Here is a 26,264-nt window from a genome sequence, read left to right as displayed (position 1 = left end):
CCCTTCTGAAAAAAGTCTATGTAGTAAGTCATTAAATGCCTGCCTAGTTTTCAATAATTGCACGGAAGGCAAAAGGCATGGAATTAATCACGATGTGAAATAGAATATGTCTCTTTCTCATAAACCTATCTTCTTTCACAAATGAAACAATAATGTACAATTGACAGACTAAATATTTTTCACTATATTTCATATGCAGCTTTAAAAACTTCTATGCTGGAAAAAAAACCACACTAAGTGCTAAAGTGCCATAGTAGATGATCTTGCTTGTCATTACATGTCTGTGTAAAGCAAACACAAAATCTGACATTTGAATCAAGTTTGAGCCAATGAAAGTCACACGAAAAAGGTACTCACTTTTTCTTTAGTCTTCGGTCTTTTTCTGCTTGGGTTCCAAGTTTGCCTAATCCCAGAGATTCCTGAGCTGCTGCCTCTGTTTCCATGTAACCTCCTGGAAAACAAAACAAAACAAATCCCACCGGATTTTCCTATAGCTTTTTCTCAGTTGTTCCATTCTCAACTCTTCAATCCCCCTCCCACCTGCCACCATCATCTGTGTTCATTTCCTTAAGCCATGACATCTGGTGTTTGTGGTGAATGAACAGCTATCACTTACAAAAGTAAATTCTGGCGAGTGTTTACTACATGGAAAAGAGTAGAAGTAGAGGTGAAAATTGCCGCCTTCTCCTCCTTGCGTTTAGCAGAAATGTATGAGAAGAGCACCCTGATCTCCTTTGCCTGTTTTTCTTTGCCTCTGGAGGCTCAGACTCACGGTCCTAAGTAAGCAAGGCTCTCACAATTTTTAAATCTTATTTGGGAAATATACAAACAAAACTGCCTCATTATAGACAATACGGCATCACTTAGTCTCCTAATACTAAAGCTTTTGTTTTGCTTTCATAGACAGTCTGAGTCTTTGACGTCATTATCCCTGCTAACTCCCAAGCTAGAGATGACATAAAGAATCTGTCAGAGAAGTAAAAAACCTCATAGGTCTCTCTGGAGGTGTCTTGTAGGCATCTAATTCCTGTCAAAGTCATGGGAACTTGAATAACTTGCATAGAGTGACAAGGGAAGCTTGCAGCAAGCAAGGACACCTGGACCAAAATAAAATCATACTGTAAACTAAGGACATGACTGCTATTGTATGATCCATGCTGATCATACAATATGTCCATTAATGTGACCTTCCTAGTGCAGAAGTGGAAAGACGCTCAGACTTTTTTGTCGCTGCCTGGATTCAAGGAAGAAATGACCTGCTCATGGAGCTGTCAGTATGGTCTCCTGGCCCTGGCTCCATACTGTCCTCTCATTTGAATGTATGTGTGCAGACAGAGGGGCTGCAGCACTTCTTCAGGGCTGCTTTCCTCCTGTGCTGCTATTCATATATACACATACAGAAAGTGTGTAACTGGCACAAGAAAGAAGACAACAGTACTGTAAATGTTGGTGCTTGACTCCATTTGGCAATGGCAACTTCTCATTTCTCAGCTAATAGATAGTGAACAATTGTAGAGCAAACACTGGTATAATTAAGAAAGCATAATAAAATTATTTTTAATTAATTAAAGCATAGTATTCTGATTCATTGATTTTAACCATAAAACAATGTATAAATTTTACATGGTGAAATAGCCTCACTCCTTTTTACAAGTAACATTTACATGCACCTCTATCAAGTGAGAACAAAACCTACTGCTGCATCATGTTTATGATGTTAACTTAGAAAAGACTGGCTTTAAGCTGTCCTTTCAAAGCAGGTGTAGTTTTAACACTCCTGCTTGTCTATACACATTTCATTATTAAAGAGGACACAACTTCTGCAAGTCTTATGACGAGAACGATGCATGCAATTCACAAACACCTTAAACATGAATGTATACTTTGCTTTACTTCATCTGCCTTTCAAAGTTTTACAGAATATCTCATGAAATGTTTATTGCAGACTCTGGAGTAAGTTTTTAATTTAGCAAACTGCTGTATCAATATACCACACCTTTCTGAGAGAGCAGCTCACAGTATGTTAAGACAGAGATGGTATGAGTGCAGTACAATGAGGGTTTATCACAGATTGGAAAGTATTCTTGGCATAACAGACTTCACCGTAAGACAAACACATCTGTCCCTTTGAATAAACCAGGGTGATTGTGCCTGTCAGTATCTCAGGCATGCAGATGGCCACAATAAATGTTCCCTAACAAGCTGACCTTTGCATACACCACAGAGACCAGCTTGCCTGGGCAGGGCTAAAAATACTTGCAATGTATTGTTTGTTTTAGGGATGAGAATATTTTAAATGTAACATGGGAAGAAGAATATGTAAGTGTCTAGTGTGGTATTCCACAAGTGAAAGAAGACTGGATGAGTTCAAAATCAATCAATCAAATAAATCAATAAATAAAAGGAACCTGTGCTCCCTGTAACATTCCTTTTCCCTTTTCCAATAACATAAAGAAATCGTGAAGGATCTAGAAATCTTGATTCTAAGATCTCCTAAGGAATGAACTTGCCTTTGAACAATAACACAATTGATTTAGCAGAGACACTGAAGGTAGCAAATTATAAAATAAAAAAATTCTGGCAAGTTTAGCAGTTGAAAGGTAATGCTTTCAGAGTTTTGCAGGGCTGCTGAAGTTAGTGATATAACTTGGGAAGTTCCAATATTGCTTCTTAAGTATGAATAACTATTACCTGGTATTTTAGAGATACTATAGTATTAGTTACAGAAGTATTATGTGTACTTATATCCCTAATATCTTCTTCATTGACATAAACTTTTAAAGTGTTCCTTTAACTGTAATTGTGTGCATGTGCAAATATGCATATAGGAAAATGAATTAATGTTTCTGAGGCTCAAAATTACATTTATTATCTTTTTAGTATTTGACAAGCTATTGAAGAAAAAGGTATTTTACATATTAAAAAATACAAGAAATACATATCTATATCAAATTAGAATGTTTAATTTAAGCAATAAATTAAATGAGATTCTTTTATTAATTTTGCATTATAAGGTTAGGTTATGAAAACCGTACAAATATACTGCAGTGCAGTAATGATAGGACTTACTATTTAAATTTCTGTGATATAGTATCTTCTTATAAATAGAACTATTAATTATATCGCTGCACAGATAGCGTACCTGTCATGGAATTGATTCAAGTACTACCATGATGCTGGTTTTTAAATTTTGTTTTGTCTTTAAAGTACTGCTGTTGAATGGCAATTGCCACTTAATATTTGTTTTTCTTCTGGTATCTTAAAAGATGAGAAAAAACACCCTATAATTCAGCTGTTCAATGTCACTTCAATTTCTAAAAATATTTTGCTCCCACTTTTTAGTCAGTTAACAGTCCTACTGTTAATTTTATACATACTTGTAAACCTAGCTTGCTTAATTAAAATGTGCTTTTTACAGAAATCTTTGCTGTGGAACTAAAGGATGTAAACCAGAAAAATTTCATTTAACTGCAAATTTTCACTAATATCTTTTTGCGATTTCATGAGCTACTGTTGGGATTACAAATAGGCTTTATCCAATTATACATATGTCTTATTAATCATGGTGAGTATTAAGAAATTAATCTATTGACAGATTACATGGCTCCTGAGGTAATATTTAAAGTTGTTATTTTATGTTTGTTCCACATTGCAAGGAACTACAGGGAAGGCTAACACATTTGTTACATCTTTTTCCTCTGTGTTCCTGAGTTACAGTGAAATCATAGATTATTATGCATAATCCATCAATATCAGAAAATTTGTTTTATGGAAAGTAAACAGGAATTAATAATGTAGTCTAAATTTATAAAATTCTCCATCAGTGCACATGGTTACATGCAGGTGTATTTAAGAGATTCATTTAATAGATTCTGAAATAGATTAAACTATGAAAAATACCGAATAAATCAGTTCTATTCTTCCCATGGTGTGAAAAAAAGGAATTTAAATTGCGATTAGAAATTAGTTTTTTTTTTTCAAGAGCACAAGGTTCTCATGGGCAGAGAGGAGAAATATTGGAGTATAAATGCAGAATGCTCAGTTCTTTGATTTTACTCTGATACTTTGACCTAACTATTACCTTACTTTATTCTGTACGATTTTAGCGATGGGTTTGCTAGTTGTGATAAGGATGTGTTTTAATATGAATTCAGTATTTTTTAATTTCAGGCTTACATATTGCTTAAGCATTTACAGTTACTGCAAACCCTTAAAATTCTTTTACAGGTGTTATGTGGTCACCATGGCAGTAAAAATTTAATGCCTCACAAATTCATACTATGTGACAGTTCGTGACTAGCAAAGAGCTAATATTTCTCTTTTACTGACACATCTATTCCAATTTGATGCTTGTGTTGGCATGTGTCTATATGCTAACCTTAATCTAGCTAAATCAGATTTAGACCAATTTAGAACAATACAGACTGTAGATAAGGATGTATTTGCCTGTCTGGGCATGCAGACTATGAGCCTTTGCTGAAGACTCTCGCTTGACTTTCCATTGCTTATAGTTATGCTTTTTTTTTTTTTTTTTTTTTTTTTTTTTGCATGTCATAGAGACATATCCTATGGAATAATCACAGAGGAAAAAATTTTACTAGGAATGAATTAGACTAAGGTCTCGGCAAGAGAAAAGGGCAGAAGTAGGAAGAAAACAAAGCGTTGCCGTGAGCAGCATAAGTAATTGAAAGAGTATGGTGAGGACATTCAGTGATAAGCACTAGCAGACATCAATTGACACACTGAAATCTGGACAGCAGCTACACTTACTTGCAAGGACCTTCCATAGCACATAGTTACAACTCTTACAGTGGTTTATTACTTTCTACTTTCTCACCTCCTCTTTATTTGGTTATTAGAGAGTACACTGTTAGCACTTCTACCCTAATTTGAGACTATTGAGGCAGTAGGTTCAGTGAAGAGGATGACTCTAGTTTTGTGCTGGAAGCCTCCTTTCATTTGCATTATAGTCATAGCAAATTCTTGACAAATAAAATTGCTGATAGCAATGAAGTTTAATGGGAAAGTTCTGCTAGACAAAACAGAAAAATAAGCAAATCGGAAACTGAAAAGAAGCAAAATTAAAAATGGAAAAAGACTGTGAAATGGTGACCTTGGCTTGTTACCACTAATTCCTTACTGAGCTGTCCAAGTCGAGCCTTCTCTTTTTTACCGAACAAACGTCCTATTGAAGACTTGATTCCTTTCTTCTTGGGAGCTTTGTGCAGGGAGTCCTGGCTGCTATTGACACTGCCAAGACCAATGCTTTCTGGCTCCAGTGAAGCGGGCAAACTACTACAAAATGATAATAAAGAAATGGAATAGATAACATGCCAGCATTTGCAGGTAATTTTTATTTTCTTCTGAGCTCTGCAAACAAATTAACTGGTTATACTTTAGTTATGTTCTCCCAACAACTGACACAATCATATCTTCTTCTATAAATGATTTAGCAACATGTAGAGCAATACAAGATCACTTTTTCCTCCCTCAGACTGACTGGATCTTATTAAAAAAAAAAAAAAAAAGGCTGAAAATAAATCTTTTTAAATTGCTAAGAACAATTGATGAAAAATATAGGAATCAGCCTGCTGGTTGTCTTTGTAGGATTTGCAGTATCACTGTTTCTAGTAGTGATCAAAACTGTACCTCAAACCAGAAATATCCAGCATGTACTTTAGCATTGACAAACATTCTCCAGGTCATGCAAGAGACAAAGGGTAAGGCTTTCTCTCTCATGGCAGGGGAAACAATTGCCAAGAAGAAACAGGAAAAAATCAGGTCATTTTGGAATAGTTAAAGAACAGCATATTTTAAAAAGAATAATAAGCAGTAAAACTGTGAAGTGCCAATTTATTACAAACATCTTACCTTCTGGCATCATTGTGGTATGAAGAGGGAAGGGTATGAGTCATTCTGATAGCTCTGGGTGTTGGAGGAGGAGAAGTTTCACATTTGATTGTGGCTTTATCTTCATGCCCATCTTCTTCAACTACTGCAATCTGGGGGAGAGAGATTCCATTGAAAGAAGATAAGCTTTTCAAGAAAGTTTAAATGTATCCTGCATGAATTTGTCAAGTGAATTGAAAGATATATGGTTTCGAGTACAATTTTTTGAGAAAATTGTAAGGATTGTTATTTTTGAAAGAGGCTACTGGGAAAGAGCAATTGCCTAGATATGGCAGCATACAGTACATATTTGAAAGAAAAGAAATCACACTTGGAGAAATTAATACCATTTATGCCAAACAGATTGATTCAGTGAAAATCTAAACATGAAAATAACCTCAGACATGAACAGGTCTCTTGCATTAAACAGGATTGTTCAAGTAAATAAAGTTTCTCAGGATGTAAGGGAGAAAGTAAATAGAGACAGAAACAGGATGACTCTCTCCATAGCTTGTTAACAGCATGGCCAGAATGCTTGAAAATAAGCATGAACAGAAAAGGAATTTTGTCACAGCATATAATGATTTATCTTAAATACAGTCTCATGTAAATATAAATCCCATATTCAGTACCAATTCTGTAAACGACTTTATATTCCTCCAGAAGATTTCAAGTAATCTGACTCTGGTTCCTCCAGCAAGATGAATGGCCAAAATACATTTGAAAGTAATTCTTTTGTGTCCATACTTTTTTTTTTTAAAAAAACCTGTATATCGTTAAGTTTGTGCTGTAGAGGCTACTATGCCAAGGTATTGCTTGTGGGCCTTGATTCTGTGGCTTACCTGTGATCCCTGCAAGCTTTTCCAGGTAGAATTAAAATGATTATATTCAGGAATCAAACAAAAAGGAGTGGGAGGATGCAATGGCTGACAAGGAACACTGTTAGCAGAGGAATATGATAGATGAGCTCTCTCAAACTTAAAAAAAACACACAGTATCATACCTTTCTCCGATGTTTCCTTAGGTCGCTTGGCTTAGATTGGTAACAAAAGCAGCAACAACAAAAAAGGAATTTAATAAATCTTATTTAAGCATATCAAAATGCCACACATTTGTTTTTCTCACATTCAGAAGTAGGAAGCAGAGATTTCATTAATTTAAAACTACCCATATAATATACTAACTATACACTTGGCGTTATAACATAAGACAACCCCTGACAAACAGGCCATTCAGGGAAAACAAGTTTTTTTTAAAGTTACAATCTCCTTCATTTTCATAAGTTTAGCGAACATTAGGGCATTGCAAGCTTATAGTGGCACTTTTCTGAGTTTTCATATAAATCCTTCTACTATCCCCAACACAGGGAATTTAATATGTTTTTTTAGCTTTATCTAATATTACAAATATATTGGTGTCTCACCAAGTATAAACACAAAATATCATCAGCAAATACCATGCCTGAAAAAGGGGTTTTTCTCTCCAGTTACCTCACATTAAAGTGACTGGCATTTTCAGTCAATGGATACAATTTCACCCATGTTCTGTACTGCAGCATTATTTGGCAAAAGAAGGCTGCTAGAATGTGTCTAGTTCCACCCTCTTTTCATTTTTATTTTTGGTAGATGTCTCATTCATACAAGGAAAGCTGAAGATACTCTGTAGAATTTATTAATGTATGGACTTGGGCTGTGGAAACTCATGCAGTACCGCTTCTCCAGCCAACCTCTACAGGATCGTTTGGCAATTTGGGCTCTGGAGACAAGACCTCTACAGAACTCTTCCCAACTCAAAGTTTCTACTTAGAGGGTGTCTGATAGCCTTTTGTGTCTGTCCCCAGTCAGTAAGGAGGAGTATTCAACAATGAACTCCTGCTGAAACAGTGCAGTCCAGAAGTGTTCTGAAATGGCTGATGAGGGTGAGCAAAGTTGTGGACTGTGCTGTCATTTTGTATTTGAATCTGAGCAACCTACTGACCCAAAGCTGCTGTGTCCCAACCAAGACAACCAGGCAGTGCAGGTGTCTGCTGGAAGGTCAGTTTTAACCACTGCTATTTGTCTGTAGCGGGATGGCTTAGTTTAAATAGCTGGTGAAATGGAGCCAAACTGCATATTTGGGAAGGTGCTGCTTCAGTGAAGTGTGTGGCACCACAGCTGTCTGTGCACCCACCTCCTTCACAATGGTCTGCACCACCAATATTTTCATTTCTGCACTTTGGCAGTGGGAACTGGGGGCAGCAGAGAATCAGTGCTACAGCCTGCCACAAGTGCCAGCCCTGACCTCCACTCTGGTGTCTTTAGTTCCCAAGAAGGCAGCAAACACCATCCTAAACTGGGAGAAGTAGGGGTGGATATAAGTAGTTGTCAGCTCCCAGGAAAAGGGAGTAGTCAGCTAGATGATGGTAAGACAGAAGTCCGTACTCCCAGAAAAGCAGAATAAACAGCAAGGCTCCACTCCCAGCTGTTCTGAGCAACCTTCTCCTGCAAGAAGAGCTGATTTATGCTTTCTGGTTGAGATCAAGGCTCATTTCCCCTTTGCTGAGAGGCTCCATAGGGAACCAGTGCTGCTGCTTCCCAGGAATGGGCCATAAGGGGATATGGGTGACACTACGATTATTGGAGAAAGAGCAAAAAAAAAAAATGAGGCTACACATACCCTGTTCTCCTCCCTGTATGTGAAGATCAGCAGAGTGGGCTGCTTTGATTTTCTCCTAGTGCTTAAAGGGATGAATTTGTCCAGGATCCAGACTGGCTTGCAGCACAGACTGGACAACAAACTCTGTGTCTGCACTCTACTGAATATCAGAGCTGTACATCTTGAGTATGTCAACACATACTACCTTCACTTACTTGACTGTTGTACTGTTTATTTTTGTCTAGGTCCAAAATGCAAATTTTTGCAAACCCCTTTTCAACCAGCCATTTCAGAATATGTCCTCAAGGGTACTGTAATGTTAGAAATGCTTTGCATGATAATTTGATGGCTTGGTATCTGTTTGTGTGCTGCTTGTAATGTTGAAATATATCAGTTAAATTAATTATTGGGAAACAAAGCACTTCAAGTCCTTGATACACTGTCATGAAAAATGCATGCTGCAAGTACAAAAGAGTATACCAAATATAGAAGTATATCCTAATGATTATATGTATGAAGTAGTAGAAGGTTTTAATGTCTTCTAGGCATTCCTTGGAGGTTTAAACTCAGCAATAGTTCCACAGATGGCTGTGTAATAACTGTATAACTTCAGAGCTTTTAATTAGTAAATATTTTTACATATAAATTAATTACAGTTTAATTAATTAAACAGTAAATTAATACGTAGTTATATGTAATTACAGTATTCCAGTGATCAGTTCTCTTTTTACTAATTCCACCACCTGTGTGCTGAAGGCCATTGATCCTCAGATCATTATATCCCTGGTGAATCATGCAATGCTCAAAAGCACAGTAACAAAACCCAAACCCACCCAAACATCCATATTCTAAGTATTTTAATATCTGTATATATGATGAAGTGAATAAAGAATCAGAGAGATAAGCCATTCATACGGTGAAAATATGAAGTAATTAATACTAGAAACTTCACATCTAAAATTGGCATCACAAAGTTTCTTACCAGCGTCATAACCCCCATTCTGTCCATCTCCCTGGCTGGACTGCGAGGGGTGAGTTTAGGAGTCGAGTGTCCGCTGGGAGGAGATGAGCTTGCAAGTGACGATGCTGTCACTGAGCCAGTAATGGAGGTACCTTGGTGGACTCTGGCTAGATTTAAGCCTTCCAGACTCACACTAGCTACTCTGTTCTCTATCTCTTCGGCACGCAGTTCTGTCGACTCTTTCTCTTCTTGGATTAACCTTATTAAATAAAATAATGTGGTTGTATTTGTCTCTGCATACTCCAAAAGGAAAACTAAAACATGTTTCATCTCAAAGGAGATTTGAAAGTAAAAGAAAACAAAGATGGGTATCTTAGATAAACTCCAAAATAATACTGAAAAGAGTATTTTTTTTGATCACCAGAATTATAAAATTCTTTTTCTCAATTCCTCCATCCTCAAAAACTGTTTGAAGAATCTGCCCAACAACAAGACTTGACATATGACATTTCAGGAATATTGGTTCCTTCGCAAAGGAGAAAGTACAAGGGAGGGTGTTAGCAATCCAATTTACCGTAGGAAACAAAGCCCAACCTTAAATTGGTCTTATCTGATTTTCTGTTACTAAAGCACAAACACAAATTTAAAGTCAAATGAAATTGGGCCTGTAAGAAGGGAACTGCTAAGATAATCCATGTATACCAAACAAATTGTCAGTTTCATCCCCACAAATTGATGAAAAAATGACAGGTGTTTCAAAAGCACTGAGTTTTAAAGTAAATTTCATTAAAATAGTTTTCTTGTCAGCAACAAATATAAGCTGCTTAAACATCTATAGCCTCAATAGGGAAGGCTGAAACTGTGAATCAGGCTTTGCTGAGTGAAAAGAAGCAAGTACAATAAATGAAACCATAATACATTGAAAATAGAAAACTACAAATTCCCATGCTGTGATAAATCTTTCTTCTGAACCTCCATTTCAAAAATTTTATAAAATGGCTACAGTTCTTTCTGAAATGAGATGTGGTAGAAACTTAAAGGCAAATAATATTTTGAAAGGGAATTATAACAGTCTTTTTTATTTGAGTAATCTAAATTCTGAATGATCTTGTATAATAAAACAAATCAAAGGCAAAATACATTTTTAATCTCCTTTGGTACCTCCAATAATTTTATAAACCCTTACAGCGTTTGTCAAGAAAAAGAAAAGAAAAAACATGTTAAATGCAGTACAGTTTTAAGAGTATCCTTGTAGAACCATTTTTTCCTGAAACACATAAAGAAAACCCCACAAAATTAGTCACCTGGTTGTTTAATACTGATGGTGATGGTAATAAAAGCTTATACTTCAGTATAAGCTTAGCAGTAGGGGAAATAAACTACTCTCAAAAATGCCTATATAAAATGTGCACCCTTGTTTCCTTTTTGAGATAAAATACCTAACATCTAAGTCAAGATCCTCTGTTAAGTAAAACAGTGATCTGATTTAGGGCGGCACATATAATATCCTACTATGTCACCTGCAGGTACAACTCTGTGTGAAAAACTTTACAGTATTACATAATTACCTGTTGTAATGTGAAAATATAAGTATTTTGAAAAACAAATACATTTGCGGCATTAACAGCTTCCTGAACCGGTCACAGTGCTGACTTCTTTGTAAAACCAGAAAATATGGCTAAGATTCTCTCTTTTACGTACACTGTTTTACTGATATTTACCCTCCCAACAACAAAATTTCTCTTTGACTCTCTATTCGGACAGGGGTAATAAGACGTTTGAGAAAATTGCAGTGTAATCCTATCTGAATAAAGAAAAGCTGTATATCTACAACAAAAAGTTTCCCTCTGAATAGAAAAGTTATTCAAATTCAATATATTCCAATAGAGTTCTCCCTTTAATATTACTTTGTCAGATAAAGACAGATCTGGCAAAAAACTAATCTGGTTTTGATTATATTTCTAACCACAGCTTTTCTGTCTATAGTATTACCAGAAAGTCACTTAAACATTTAGTATTTTCTCCTTCACCTCGTTCTAGAGAAACAGTCACTAATGAGAGGATGTTTTTCATACACCAAGTTTTTCTAAAGTTACCCTTCCTGAAAAGCATATAGGAACGCTTTAAACCTAAAACATGGTTTCATTTATAAAAATCACTTAATTAAAATATGATATTGGATTCTCTATCACTCAATTACATTTGTACAGAAATTATTACATACATTCAATTTACCACCTACTTCCAAGCACTATAACCCAACCTGGAGCATGAAAAATCACATTCTATGTCTCCATAGAAAATCAAAACTATGTCTTAGAAAACATGGCTTACATTAGATGCAACATAGAAATAATTACCAGAATAAAGCCTGAAGAGTATTGAAATAAAATATTTCTGATAGAAAGTCATTACTGAGTAAGTGGAGTCATGCAGAACAGTTAAAAAGACCTTGAAAAGAGGACTATGAATAGTAATCTGTCAAATCTGCCATGTGTTAGCCTTCTCTAACGTATTTCTTTTCAATTGGCCAGCAGTTCTTCACTTGGAACATTTTCTGAAAGGCATTTCTATAGTTAGGAAATGAAGATGTCACTGTTATTGCCTCACAATCAATACTATCCTATAAAAAGCAGACATATTATCAATCCTTTAAAAGTACAAGTTGTTTCCTAATTGCTATGTGCCTAAACTCATGCACTAAAGGAAGCTTGAAGCTGTATTCATAAATGCATCTCAGCTGGTTCAGGCTACACACCTGATTTCTTTATTGATTGCATCTAGCTGCTCCTGAAGCATCATGGCCAGAGTCTGGGCATCAGAATGGCCACTTGGTGACAGGAGGTCCATGGAGCTGAAAAGCGTTTCTCTATCGTCATCATCGATGTCGGACATTTCAGTGTCGCTTTCAAATGGATGACTGCTCAAAACGCCAATCTGCTGGGTTCTATTCCACTCATGATCTCCAAGTGATTTCACCTGAGCAGGAATTAGGATGTATATGGCTTATTCTATAGAAAACAACTGCATAGTTGAGCTTCTATAACATGGGAAAGGAAAGCAACTAACGTTTAAGAATACTTATTCAAAGATTAATTCTCCATTAATACTTGCAGTATTACTGCAAATTTTGTAAATTATTTCTCATGGTATGTAAAATTACTATTAGGAAAATTTACACAAAAAGATACCCAGAAAAGATAGAGCATGAAGCCTGCTTGAACTTTGATGTCTGAATTTCAACCTTTTCTGCCTTCATTTCAGTACAACGGTACCCTTGTCTGAGCATGTATAGAAAATAACCCTGACATTTGGGTTGGGTTTTCTTGTTTGGTGGGTTGTTGGGTTTTTTATTGCTATTTTTTTCTGGAAAAATACAAACTAAGCTTAACAGCCTGAAACATTCTCTTATCAGGGAATATATGAGAAGAAATTAGGGATTAACCTTTGGTTCATCTCTGCGTACTCCCATCCGGCCTCTTCTAGGTCGCCTTATCACTTTAGTCGACCGATAGTCAGACTGGGTATCCACCAGTGAGCCCACAGAGTACCTCAGCTCTGATGATGTGTCAAGGTGAGGCCTATAAAAAGGACCACATAAGTAGACTGAGAGAGTAATAGGAATAACAACAATCCAATGACCTTCAGTCTAGGAATATATTTTTTAAAACAAATTATTATGTATCATATAATAAATTACAAATCCACATAAAATTAAAATTTAAAAGTGAAAACTTGAAATCACATTACCAGAAAATTAAGGAAACAAACAAACAAACCCTTTGATTTTTCAAAGTGAAGGACTTGCATGGTAAAACTTATCATCCAAAGCTTTGCCATGAAAAAACAAGTGGATTTCAGGATTAACAACAGAACTGGCTGCTGAATGTACTGTCCTGTATATTTTCTACCATTACAATCATGAATAAATGCACCTGAAGTTACTGTAAGCACGATACAAGTTCATGAGTAAGGATATCTGTTATGCTTTCCTACTGTAAGTCTGTGCTCTACATTATGAAAATATTAGTGAACTGCCCTGTGATATATGACATCAGTTATGAATGATTCATCTTCATTTGATGATGCTTCTGACAGTTTTAACCCCAATATTTCCTGTAGTCCTGGTAAGTTTTGGGACATTGTGGTGAGGCATATATGTGAGGACTTCATCATATCTTTTCTGGATTGCAGGCAAAGGCCCCTGGCTTTTCTGTCCTTTGTCAAACAGCAGCAGTAGTTTCCTGCGTGGTACAATAAAAGCATCTGCCGGCCGGCTGTGTAGCTGACTCAGAAGAGCAAAGGCTCTGTGCACCATTTCAGCATCTAACCACAGCAGTGGAGACCCGAATCATTTCTAGTTCTTAACACATAAGCTATCTCCACAAAAAAATATATGAATAGTATGACTATAGTAGAAAAATGAAATGTAACAAGTACTACACTAATAAGACAACTGATTTTAGGATTTGCTATAAACAAATACATACTATGCTTGACATTTCATTATCTGTAAGAGCATAACGAGAGGTCAATGTTGTACTGAGAGTTCATTTTTCTAAACTTGGGAAAAATGCTCACAATCACCTACAGAAAAATATAGGGTGCACAACAATGTTAAGAATCACTTTTGGGAAACAAAATAGGACTAAGTTTTGTCCTTAAACATGTGTTTTTGAAAAGAATGCTGTTTAAGAAAATGATGGCTTTAATCCTAGACATAAAAAAGCTACACGAAAGAATGTCTGCTTCCGACAATGAAGGAAATAATTCAGAAAACCACATATATCTATGCTGAAAGTGCAGGCTGTAAGCATGACTGTTTTTCTGGGCTATGCTTCTGTGTCTGTTTCTAAAGGTAGAGATTTTCCTTGCGAAGAACCTAGTTTAAATTAAAACATACTCTTGGAAGACTGAAGCATTGGTCTCTAGTTTCAAACGTCATTTTAATAAAGTAAAAGTGAAAGATAAGATATTAAAGCTGTGGTGCCTGTTTATTGATAAATGCAAAATGCATTAAGATAATGGAAAAACATGAAAGTCTCTACTACAGGCTACTTAACAGAATGGTATGAAGAAATGTAATTACTGTCTGGTATTATAAGTACTGTGACAAATCTAAAATAGTAATGAAAGGATTTCAAGCACCAATACAGTTTGTTTTACAAAAAAATAAATACCATAAGAAAACAAATTTTAAAAAGATGTACCAGAATTCCTGAAATGTATGTGCCATAGTAATCAAATCAGATACATTAAAATGTCACAGATGCTGAATAATATTTTAGAACTTATATTCTGGGTAAAGCATACATCAGAGCTCACACTGTTGTCATAAATGTCTTTTTCTGAACAACCATCACTTTGTCTTCTCTTATTCTTCCTGTCATGCCTGGTAGAAACTTTCATATTACTACAAAAATTACGAATTTATCTTTTAAAAAAATCTCTAAAACTCATTAATCATTATACTAATAAGAAAACTTGACAACAATTCGTCTACCAATATCCTGAGCCCTCCCTCTATAGCACCAGACAGTAATCTTTTTTATTTTTGTGTTTAGTTTGTCTGTATGTTTCTCATCTGTTACATAGTAAACCCTACAGGGCAGCGACTGCTTTTTATTTTCTATGTACAGTATTTTCTGTGATAGAACTTTGCTCCAATAATTGATGATACTTAGCACTTGTACAGCCAGCCAGCAGGAGAAAAGAAACAGCCCAGCTTCCAGTCTCTGGCAGCAGATATTTATCTGCTGACCAGCTCAATTATTCTGTGGAAAGAACAAGCTCCTGCAAATATAGAACTGAACAGGGGCTGAGAACAATTAGTATTTAATGCTAATAGCTCTCTTTTCCTGAGAGGGCTGGTAGCTTCATGAGGTGAGACCATAGAAGGGGACTTATACTGTTTTAGGGGAACCTGCTGAATTCCCAAGACATTTAGACAGCTTATCAAGTCCTAAGAGTCCTTTGACAAGGGCTAATCAGACTCCTATTTACAAAGCACAAGCTAATGATACTCATCTACCCAGCAAAAAACGCTGCTGTTCACAAGGGATAGCTGCTCCAAAAAAATCTCTGCTGTTTGTCCCAGCAATTCAATAGTTTGTGTCCTCACAAGTACTCTGAAAAGTTGTCTCTGCCTGTAGTCACACTTACACTCCCAAAGGAACAAAAATTTGAACAGTTAAAAGCACCATATTCTGAATTTCATCAATTTACACTTTTCCATGTGTAGAAAAATCTTATTCCAAGAGATGGCAAAAGGCTGAGGGAGAAACCATGTGCGGGTACTGAGCAAGATGTCTGTGGAAACAATGGGCAGACAATACCTGATGTAACCAAAAAAAAAATAAAAATCCAACAAGGATAATTTTAGAGGATTACAGAGATCTGAATTTAGTCTTTGTCCACGTGCTTTGGCTGGCAGACTTCCAAAGTTTACATGTTGCTTGTTATCAAAATAGAACATAGCGCACAATTATCAATAGAGTAACAATTTTATTTTCAGGGATACTTTTAGGCAAGAAGGACTTTCTAGATTTATAATTTAGTATCCTGTTTGTCTCACTATTGCTCCCATAGTGCTTTTCTGCCAGAAAGAGGCATAAAATTTCATGCCCTGTTATGATATTTTCAGATCTTTCTGAATACTGCCTTCACCTTTAGCTGAAGATATGTGGTCTTATGCTACGCAATAAGCAAAGCTGAGATTTCTTGCTAATAAAAAATAATTATTAGATATAATTGATAGAATAAATAAATATGATCATAAATATGCTCATCAGCTTCAGCACTGAAAACATAAAGATGAATGTTTCAACCTTATTTTTTAAGATTTCCTGGGGGGAAAAAATGAGTCTTTGGATATACTTTTGAAAACATTCCATAATTTAAAAGACTTTCCTTAATCTCAGTAATATTTCAGTGTATACTTGCTGTTATAAGGCCCCATTTACCTATGAAAAGAGTGAAAAGCAACAGTAATAATAACAATAATTGCACAGATTTTACATTTTAAAAGTAATGAATGGCTCTTTTTATGCTTGGACTGAACACGTCCCTGTTGTAAAGGCTTGACACATATTTATGTTAGACTTCAACTCAAAGTGAGGAAACTTTTGTCATTAAATAATACCTTGACAAGGTGGGTTCAATTAAAGAACCAGCCCTCAATTTCATTTGATCCAGTTCAGATCTCAGTTTCTCAATTTCTTCAGCAAGTCTTTCCTGGAAATGAAAATAGTAAGATATACTTATTTGTGATATAAAATACATTTACTTTATGAGATCCTGCTCTTGTAAAACTAAACAAGTAATAAAAGATGCATCACTGAATGTAGTGATTATCAGAAAAGGCAGTGAACTCATTCAAGTCTCAGTATTGCTAATAAGACATATGTCAAGAGGAAGTTTTATAGCACTCTACTGTTTTTACACTACTGGAAGGGATGGCAGGACAAGTTGTTGCTTGAAACTTTTTTTTTTTCTTCTTATAAAGCTAGGGTGAGGAAAAGAACAACTAGCACTGATTAGTGTACTAACTGCACTCTCCATGCCAGCAATACTTCAGTGTGTGACAAGCGATTTGCCCTTTAGAGACCAAGATTGTGTCCCAGCCTCTTTATTCACTGATAGAGACACATATTGAGAGACAACCCCATTTTAGGTGTTGAACTGCAGCTTTACAGCTTGTTCTTGGGAGCTGACAAAACTCCAGTATCAGGTCCTGTTGGTGAAAAATGACAGCGTGCCACAAAAAGCTGGATTTTTGGAACCAACAATAAGACTATTGACAGAAACCACTAGGGAAAACAGCACCTGTTCCCAAACTGTACAAATAATTATCATCTACTAATAAAAAGAAATCAAAGAATTTAAAAAAGAAATTAAAAGACAAAATGGGATGAAGACATAAAACTGCCATTCCTAGAGTTTAAAATGTTCAGGATTCCAAAATGCTAGGAAGCAAAAGGATCTCCACTTAAGTAATATCAAATTCAGTAATTCTTACACGGTATTTTTACACTGTTTCTGGGCTGAATAGAATTACTGAGATGACTTGGTGGTCACTCTATTTGTATCATTCACTAGTCATTTAGAAATTATTAACATCTGCTGTTGTGTCCGTCTATCTGAAATTGCTTCATCACAGTGGAACAAATAAATGTTTCCATGTGGGAACTTAGAAGCCTTGGAATCAGATGTATGTGGTTGTGTGCGAAGAGAACTCACCTCCAATTGTACAGAGTGGCAGTGAAGGTGTTCTATTTATTTCACTTCCCACCCTTAAGCAAGAATCAATAAAAATGATAAATAAAAATATCTTCACAAAAATACTTTTGATACAAATGTAGATTTTTGTACCAGATTTTTCATCTTTTTCAAGAGTTGATAAGTACATTCAAGCCAGAAAACAGACTGAAAAAGAATTAGCCACTGTATTCACTTCCACTCTAACACTATTAAAACAACAAAGTTCTTTTGGATATAATATTGAAAAAATGCCTTATTTTCACAGACAAAACTGGTAGTTGTAATTCAGGTTTAGATTCTCTGGTAGCAAAATGATAGAAACTTTTGTTTTCATTGACACAGCTTTAGAACTGTCTTTTTTGTCATCTAAATTGATGGTGAAGTATGATCCTGATTCTGCAACATCTGAATCACCTTATAACTGTGGTAGTACAGCACAGAAATTTTATTTAAAAGGCACTATAAGCTCCTTTTTCAGACTTTATAATCTTGCTGCCTGTCTACAAGGTTACTGAATGTAGATGAAAATGACAATTTATTTGAACAGATATTTCTTTTGTTATTTTTCTCAAAGTTCTTGATTTTGATGTCATATGATATATTTGAGTTGAATGGAGCTATTTTTAAATTCTGTACAATCACTTTTAAGTGGATTTCATACATTACAAAACCACTTCTGTGAATCTGAATGCCAATACAGTTGTGTATTCTACTGAACTCAAGACAAGTATAACTTCAAAACAGAATCCTAACATTTGGGACTGGAACAAATAATTATAATTAGACTGATTTACTAAACTGTATTAGGGGTTAATTTGCAATGGACTAAGAAAGGTCACTTTCAGCTGTATTTAGCATAATGTACCGCCCCTGTTAAGAAGAACAGCATCAAATCAAGCAATTACATTCTTCACTATGAAAGTGTAACCAGTTATGCATACTTCTCCGTTAAACAAGACTTTTTCAGAATTAAAACTGATAGAACAAAAATTCCGGAGTCAGTAAAATCAATATGAATTTTAGTATTGACTTCCTGAGGCCAGGATCTCAACCATGAACTTAGCTCAGAACAATTGTTGGAGACCCTCAAAGGCTAGTTAAGGCATCTGGGTAATTAAAGGAATTATCATTGATGCCAGGAAATTTTTACATGCTAGATGAATAATTAATGTACCATATACTTATCTCCAAACAATAAATATATAAATTCTGACAAAAAGATAAAATCACTGTATTTTATAGTACCTTGTCATGTAAAGACTCTTCCAGATTTTTCCTGAAACTTTCAGATTCTTGAATCAAAACATTCTAGAAATAAAAAGAAGAGGGGGAGGGGGGGAAGAAAAGAAAAAATAGAAAGAAATTAGAGACATGTTAAATATTATATGTCCATATAGAAATATATTATTTATCACCATATACATGTAGTCTCCATGTACATGTTAGCAAAGTTCATATTCACTGGAGTGTAAAATTAAAATCCTTTAATGCTCCAGTTTGAGTATATATTACATTTTAAACACTGGAAATAATCCAAATATGTAGGACCATGGCTCTTCAAGAACAGCGAAAACTTTGCATCTTCATCGAACTGAGTAACTGTCACATTCTGACACAACGATTTTTCCCAGGTTCTGCTTTTGGCGGGCCTTTTTCTTCCTTTGTACAACATTTTGTTTCAATGATATAAACCAGACGTACATCCTCTGTAAGATTCTAAAATATCTCTCTGAAAGACACTGCAAGATTCTCCTCAGAATCAAACTGAAGGTGAATAAGTAGAAGAGGGAGGGATTAAGGAGGGTGAACATAAAGGTCATGGCACTTGAATTTTTCAGGCCTAGTGTGTCTCACATGACAGAAAACCTGTCAATAAAATTCCCTTTCCAATGGTAGATGGTCCTTCTCCTGTGGTGACAGGACTTTACGCTTTCCAGAGGAAGCTGGGTAAAATCAGCAGGTTAAAATACAGGAACGACAGCATGTCTGAGGTGTGGCCAATCCTCAGTTCCCACCCGCTTCCTCTCACTGCCTCATGGCACCTCGCGCACTGGGCCTTCACAGGCTCTCCACCAGGCTCCCCCTGATAAAACAGGACTCATAATATTCAGCGTATCCAGTTTTCAGTAGTTTTGAAAAGGTGCTTGAGCGCACTCTTGAACTAAGAGTTGAATGCATAAGTTAAACCATCACTGTGGTAATTGGTAATACAAAATCAGCGTGATGCTTCATGATAAAAGTAGAATGTTTCATACAGGAGAATCCTTATTAAGCTGAACTTTATACTGCCCTTTGCACTGTACCTTTTCTTCGAGTGCTGCCATTCTCTCTTTTAAGTGCAGCTGCAGACGCTCATTGGATTCTGTCAAAAGTCTGTCTACGGTATCTGATAATCTTTTGTTGTGCTCTTCATTCATTTTTTCCCTTTGCCTTGCCTTTAATATAGAATAGAAGAGAAAAACTGATAGGGTCCAAAATTAAACAGTATAGACTTGTATCACTAAAAAATAAATAAAAAAAAGTTATGGTAACTAACTGAAGAAATTCTACAGGAAATACAATTAAAGTTACTGATTAATGCACATTCATTTTTGTATCAGCAAAATACTTTGAACACTGCAGCTAGATGTAAACTAGTATATGAAGGTGGTTAAGTAAAGTGGGAAGATGCTGCCATCACTGCTATGAAACATTTACTAGTAGATAGATAGATTTGTGTGCTGGAGTGTATAATTAGCACTACATTGACAAAAGTGCACAGAAAGTGTCTGCAATACACATACTCTTTGAAGTTCCTGATTCTTCTCTTCAAGTTGAGCTTCTAAGTGTCTCATACGTTCCTCAATGTTTCCATGTCTTTCTTCTGCCTGGAAAAAAAATAGAAAGACTCTGTCTATAATTTAAGTGACTTCGTAAGTTTTTATCTCAGTAAAGTTTAAACAAAACATAAAGCAAGCTACTACTAACTGCAAACTTAGTTTTCCAAAAAGAAACTTTATTTAAACAGGCAGCTGAACAGCATTGCTTGAAATGTGTCAGCTACAAAGGCCTGTTACATCCAAGCATCAGCAAAACATTGGATTTATTTATGAGCAATGAAATCAGCCAAATGTAACATGCAGACTGTGCATGGTTTGAACACAAACCTGCCATTGTAAAATTGTAAGCTCCTGAAGCACTGAACTGCACGATGGTTGATTATCAATAAAAAAAATTAATAAAATAAGTTAAAGAAAATGAAAACAACTCAGATGGATTCTATTTAGCAATAGAAAGTAAAGTCCAGTAGGACTACCTTCCTACGTATGGAGATCATTTCTTGTAGTTTAGCTTCCATAACATATTGATAATCATCAGATGAGGTAGAAGAGGTTGGATCAGACTAACAAGTCAAGGAAAAGGAGAGGGACAAAATTGAAAAATCAGAACTAAAGACACTGACACTGAACAGAACACAGCACAGAATGCTTAAAAGAAAAGTGTGACTGAAAATTTCATACTTTTAACTGACAGATTTTTACATGGAATAAACTACACTGATACTTGGTGAATATGATGCAGTTGATGTGGAGAAACTGAAAATAATGGAATGCTAAAAAAGCTATCAACCTACAATGGAAGTTCAAGGTTAGTGATGGCTGGCTGATGACATATTACTACAGAGTGGATTCAAAGCAATACTGTCTAATCTAATGTTGTTGGTTGGTGGTTTTTGGTTTTTTGGTTTAGTTTTTTTTTTTTTTTTTTTTATGGCAAACTAAACACCGGAACAGGACTCTGCGAGGCCAATGTCAGAAAATCCTTTATAATTCTATCATTTCTAGGAATGAACACAATGCATAAATACTAAAATAATGGATCAGTCAGTTACAGAACTATGCAATGTTATGGTACATTCCCTAACTTCTAGAAAACAGAAGGTCTAAAGAGAAAAGGCTCAAGCTTTAGTATTCCATTTTAGAATACACTACATAAGCCCTTTCAATCAAATAGACAGTATAGTTTTCACCCCTTTGAAAGGATCCACCCTGGTGGATCTCTTTGGAAGATCAAGGTCATCAGATAAAAGAAGAACCTATAAATAAAAACTCATTAATAGGAATGAAAAGTCATTACTGAGTATAGAATTTGTAATCCATCCAAAGATTCATTACTGTTTCTGACAGAAGTTGACCTTAATTAGGTCATTTGTTGCAAAATATGAATATTCATGTTATTGTCATATCAAACAAGTCTGTGTTATCATTCAAAATGAAAAAAAAAAAGCCCTTATAGAAAGGGAAATGCTGTATTGGATTTGCTGCTATGGAAACAGGAACATGCATAAGGCATATAGACAGTGCTAGTGATGACTTTGAGTTGTGAGCTTGTGCTTGTCAAATGACATTTTACTCTGTCAAATTTACCCTCTCTCAGAAAGAGATCCTGAACTCCATCTTCAGATGAGCCAACTTGAATATATACAATTTTCAACTAATTTTACAACTGTATTTTTTTAGTGAGATTGTTTTTCATACTGTTGTCTACTAATGAACTGTCAGAATAATTAGGAATAGATACCAAAATAATTCCAGATGTACATCATAATTTAAAATACCCATAACTTAAAATCAGTAGTATTATCAAGACTGAAAGATCAGACAGAACACAAACCTGTGATCTACTGATTTATAAATATAAATTGCAGCTTTTGATATGAAGACATCCATATGAGAAAATCCTACTTTGTATATACAAAAGAATAATGCTTAACTTTGAAGATCACTACTATTCTTGTCTATTTCACCAAACTCGGATTCTTGCAAAATTTAAGGGAAAGTCAGTATACTTCGTAACTAAGCTTATCAAATAGTCCAGTTATTGTTCCTGATCATAAAGCAGGTGTATTGTGGCATATTTGAACTTATTAATTATCTGAAACTATTTTGTCTATTTATTAGGACTTGGACCAGTGACAATCCCTTTATGTTTTTCTTTACTTTAACTTTCAGTTTTACATATTAGTTTGTGTCAACACACCAGTGCTAATGCACTGCTTCCTCTCCCAATTGGATAAATAGAAAGACAGGGTTGAAAAAGTTATGTACCTGTGATTGCAGAAAACCAGATCATGCTATCCCTTCCACAAAGTGACCAAGCTTTATCCTCCTTTGTAGAAGATAAATTTTCCCCCTTTTTGAGTCCTGGCTGCACTATTGCTTCAAGGCCTTCCCTTAATGTGTCTTAAAGGGTCAGGAGAAGATCTGAAATCATCAAAGCTCTGAGCTAATGATGAAGGCTTAAAGTAATTCTACCTCTTTTGAAACCATTTTCATTGAGGAGGATACAGAACCCATTGCAGGTATCATCCTACATAATTAAGCTACTTAGAAGCTTCATTAGCTGACTACAAACGTTAAAAGCAAGTTACATAAACTTCACTGCTTCTATACACTTAATTGCAGGTTAATGCAAAATATGAAGATAACCAAACCAATACTTCTAGGTTCAAAGGGGATCTCATCCAAGTCTTCTGAAATGTGGTGCTGTCATAACCTGTCCTTGAGAAGCTGGTCTAGCTAGCTATGTCATTTACAATTATTTTTCAAACTAAAAAATAAATTTTCAGTCCAAACCATGCCACACCTTATTCCATAGCAGGAAACAGTCTTTTCAATGCATAAAATAATTGTGGTTTTAGGCCTAACTATTATTTGGAAGAGGAGGAATAAAACTGCTGTCAGAATTATGTATGTTATCTGAACTCTTACACAGAAAACTTTCTTGAAAGAACATGGTGTTCTTTTAAGATTCTTATAGCTATACGATTCTGTTATTTCATAACTTCCTACTGCTTTAATAATTCAGTTAGGTATATGGTTAAGTATATTTAAATCTTTTTGCATGATAGTTTTCAGTTATTTCACTAAGAGTATTAAAATGTTCATAGGTACATTCTCGTTAAAAAAATCTTCCTGAATGTAGCTCAGAGTACCTGCACTTCACTTTCCAGCATAAAAGAAAACAGACCTGATCTCCACATTCATCTCCCTTTACATCTCTTTAGTAGGATAAAAAAGACTGTAGTTAAAATTCAATATGCCTTAGAATCAAAATAAATGTCATTATTCTAAACACTTAAAATGTATTTGAATATTTTGTTTCCTTCATCTATTTGTACTTCATTTGTTTGTTCCTAGAGTGTATTCTGTATTACTTTGAAAAACCAAATTATTTTATAACTGAGATGTTAAACAGTTAGGCTCAACTGCCTGTCTGGTAGAGAACATGTACTCAGCCTTAGTACCTACTTTGGGCTCTAATTATTTAAGGATTTAATTTATTGTGTGCCAAATGCATGAGCAGCCCCCGCAGCAGGGACATAAATCACAAAGGTGTCATCTGTAAGGTCTACAAACACAGAAACACACGTAGCACATACTTCTTTTTTCTCTCACTTGCCGAAATCCATCTGTAGACAAAGCGCTGCAATAGGAAAGAGCAGCCCCTCCATCTCCTGGTGTGCCTAGTTGGAACATGCTCCCAAAATGAGGGTTTCAACACCTCTCATTGCCATTTATGCTGAGGAAGGCCCCAACCTAGGTCTCAAAGAGACCCTTTCAGACAAAAAGACCTAGTAATTCAGGTATTCCCTAAGGGATTTGCAAATGCCTCTTGCACAAACCTCCCCAAGCCATACTGTTAGGACTGATATGACTGTGGTGGCTACGCTTTTTTGTTGTCCATGTGTGCTAGTCAGCCTCAGACACTGCCACTTGAATAAGCTTTTTAAAACACTTTGGAGCCTACCACAAAAATATTGAATGTCTCCATCTCTGTAGTGCAGTTTGAGGGACAAGGTAGAGGCTGAGCCACCAGTGACAGCTGTGTTCCCATAGCAGAATTTCGGATACACGAGAGACAGAAGGGACAATTATAGAGTCTGAGGTTCAGAAACAGAAGTTGGATTTTTTCCAGCTTGCTTTGCTAAGAATTGAGTTAAAAACTTTCTAAAGTGGAACTTGTGTGACTACTTGCTTGGCAGATATTACTCTACGTTTTTCTTTTCAATATATGACTTGTATGCCTGCTCACTAGTATACCGTACAGGAGGATTAGTAAGAAAAATGGCATGGTATTCAGCAACTAGCATTTCAACCATTTAGCCAGTTATAAATAGATTTGTGAAACGGTGCATCTTGGACTGGATTAAAAATATATGGACAAAAACTAACAATGTCTGACACCTATGAGATACCAGCATGAGTCTTAATGTTCACTTTGCGTATATGCTATGAAATAGCCAGTATAAGACAGTAATGGAAAAATTTTGCTTTGAGGGAATACCAAAGGAGCTTGTATTATTGCTCTCTAACCCTGTTAAAACTCTGCTGCTGCTCCTGCTGCTAATGCGCCCACAAAAAGAATGTTGCTTTCACATCATCTCTAACTGTTGGCACTGCACATTTTCTAGGTCTTTGCATCTTAGTTGAAAAAAAAAAATAAATAATCCCATTTCAGATGCAGAAAGCACCTGTACAGTACAGGCACTATAATTTTTCTTCCTCGTGCTGAGCTGCAGGAACAAATCAAACTTTTCTAACTGCACAAGCCAATTTCCACAGTTTTGAGACCTTGGCTTTTGAACATCTGCAGTCTCTAGATTTTCTGCTGGTTTCTTATGGAACACATTCTTTTGGCTATCCTTTGAATGAGTGAGTTACTCAAGAAGAAAGAATGCATTATTGAAATGAGCTATGCAATTGAAAGTGAAAATAGGTGATCATGGTGACTGAGTCACAACAGCTCACAAAGTTATCAGCTACTTGTTCACATGCTCACTTCTAACCTATTACAAATGTGACAAAATATGTTGGCTTAAGTCACCTCTTTTTCTGAAACTCAAACTTTCAGTCACTAGATCTACAGATTCTTGCCCCTCCTTCACTTCCCCACTACCTCCTACATCTCATAGGTTTAGTAAGCAACTCCTTCCATTTACGTCTGTCAGACTTGCTTTGTTCATTTCTCCTCCCATCAGGAAAAAATCTTCTCTGGGAAGGAAAGCACAAGAAGAGGGTGGTTTGAGAAGACAGTGATGTCTTAATCATCACTTAAATATGGAGTTTTCTCAGGCTTCCCTCCCCATAGATAATTTTTTTTCCCCTCCAGATGATTTATCAGCTTCCTTCTCCAGATTACATCTGTTGCTCTGTTGTTCTCAGAGAGGTTTCTCTCTTAGCCACATCCACCTATTGCAGGAGAACTACTTTCCTCCCTTTCCATCCTTCCCACTGCAGACCTTCTCCTGCCACTTTACTGCAGCTTCCCTACTTCACGCAAACCATATTCTCACATTATCACAAAACAAGCACTGTGTCCCACTTGCCTCCAACTTCCAAGTAATTTTTTATCACCTTTAAAATTAGCTGAAGGTGTTACTATGCTAAATGTGGTTTATTACGGTTATGGTTTCCTCTTCTCCATCTCAGTGCTTCTCTAATGCAGCTAAAAAGCACTGTTGATATTTCTGGTGACCTGC

The 26,264-nt window shown here is 35.7% G+C and overlaps 1 protein-coding gene across 11 annotated transcripts in view; it reads right to left on the bottom strand.

Moving 5' to 3' along the window:
- The window catches only part of PPFIA2 (PTPRF interacting protein alpha 2), a 351,943-nt gene that overhangs the window by 34,564 nt on the left and 291,115 nt on the right, over positions 1–26,264 (bottom strand). For 6 of the 11 annotated variants that reach the window (XM_027794257.2, XM_055808922.1, XM_055808916.1 and 3 more), the window contains 11 exons: positions 20,527–20,610; positions 20,047–20,178; positions 18,989–19,051; positions 16,626–16,717; positions 12,930–13,065; positions 12,243–12,463; positions 9,506–9,743; positions 6,893–6,922; positions 5,872–6,002; positions 5,114–5,295; positions 358–451 (listed from right to left, as the gene is read on the bottom strand). In XM_027794257.2, the coding sequence (XP_027650058.1) occupies positions 358–451; positions 5,114–5,295; positions 5,872–6,002; positions 6,893–6,922; positions 9,506–9,743; positions 12,243–12,463; positions 12,930–13,065; positions 16,626–16,717; positions 18,989–19,051; positions 20,047–20,178; positions 20,527–20,610 (1,403 nt within the window). The remainder of the gene's footprint in view (positions 1–357; positions 452–5,113; positions 5,296–5,871; positions 6,003–6,892; positions 6,923–9,505; positions 9,744–12,242; positions 12,464–12,929; positions 13,066–16,625; positions 16,718–18,988; positions 19,052–20,046; positions 20,179–20,526; positions 20,611–26,264) is intronic. The other 5 variants (XM_005242638.3, XM_027794254.2, XM_055808919.1 and 2 more) reach the window with 1 other exon arrangement.

Source organism: Falco peregrinus, chromosome 6 (assembly GCF_023634155.1).
Source record: "Falco peregrinus isolate bFalPer1 chromosome 6, bFalPer1.pri, whole genome shotgun sequence".
Classification (NCBI taxonomy): Eukaryota; Metazoa; Chordata; class Aves; order Falconiformes; family Falconidae; genus Falco; species Falco peregrinus.
Note: the sequence above shows the minus strand (reverse complement) of the source record. Positions and strands in the feature narration are given on the sequence as shown.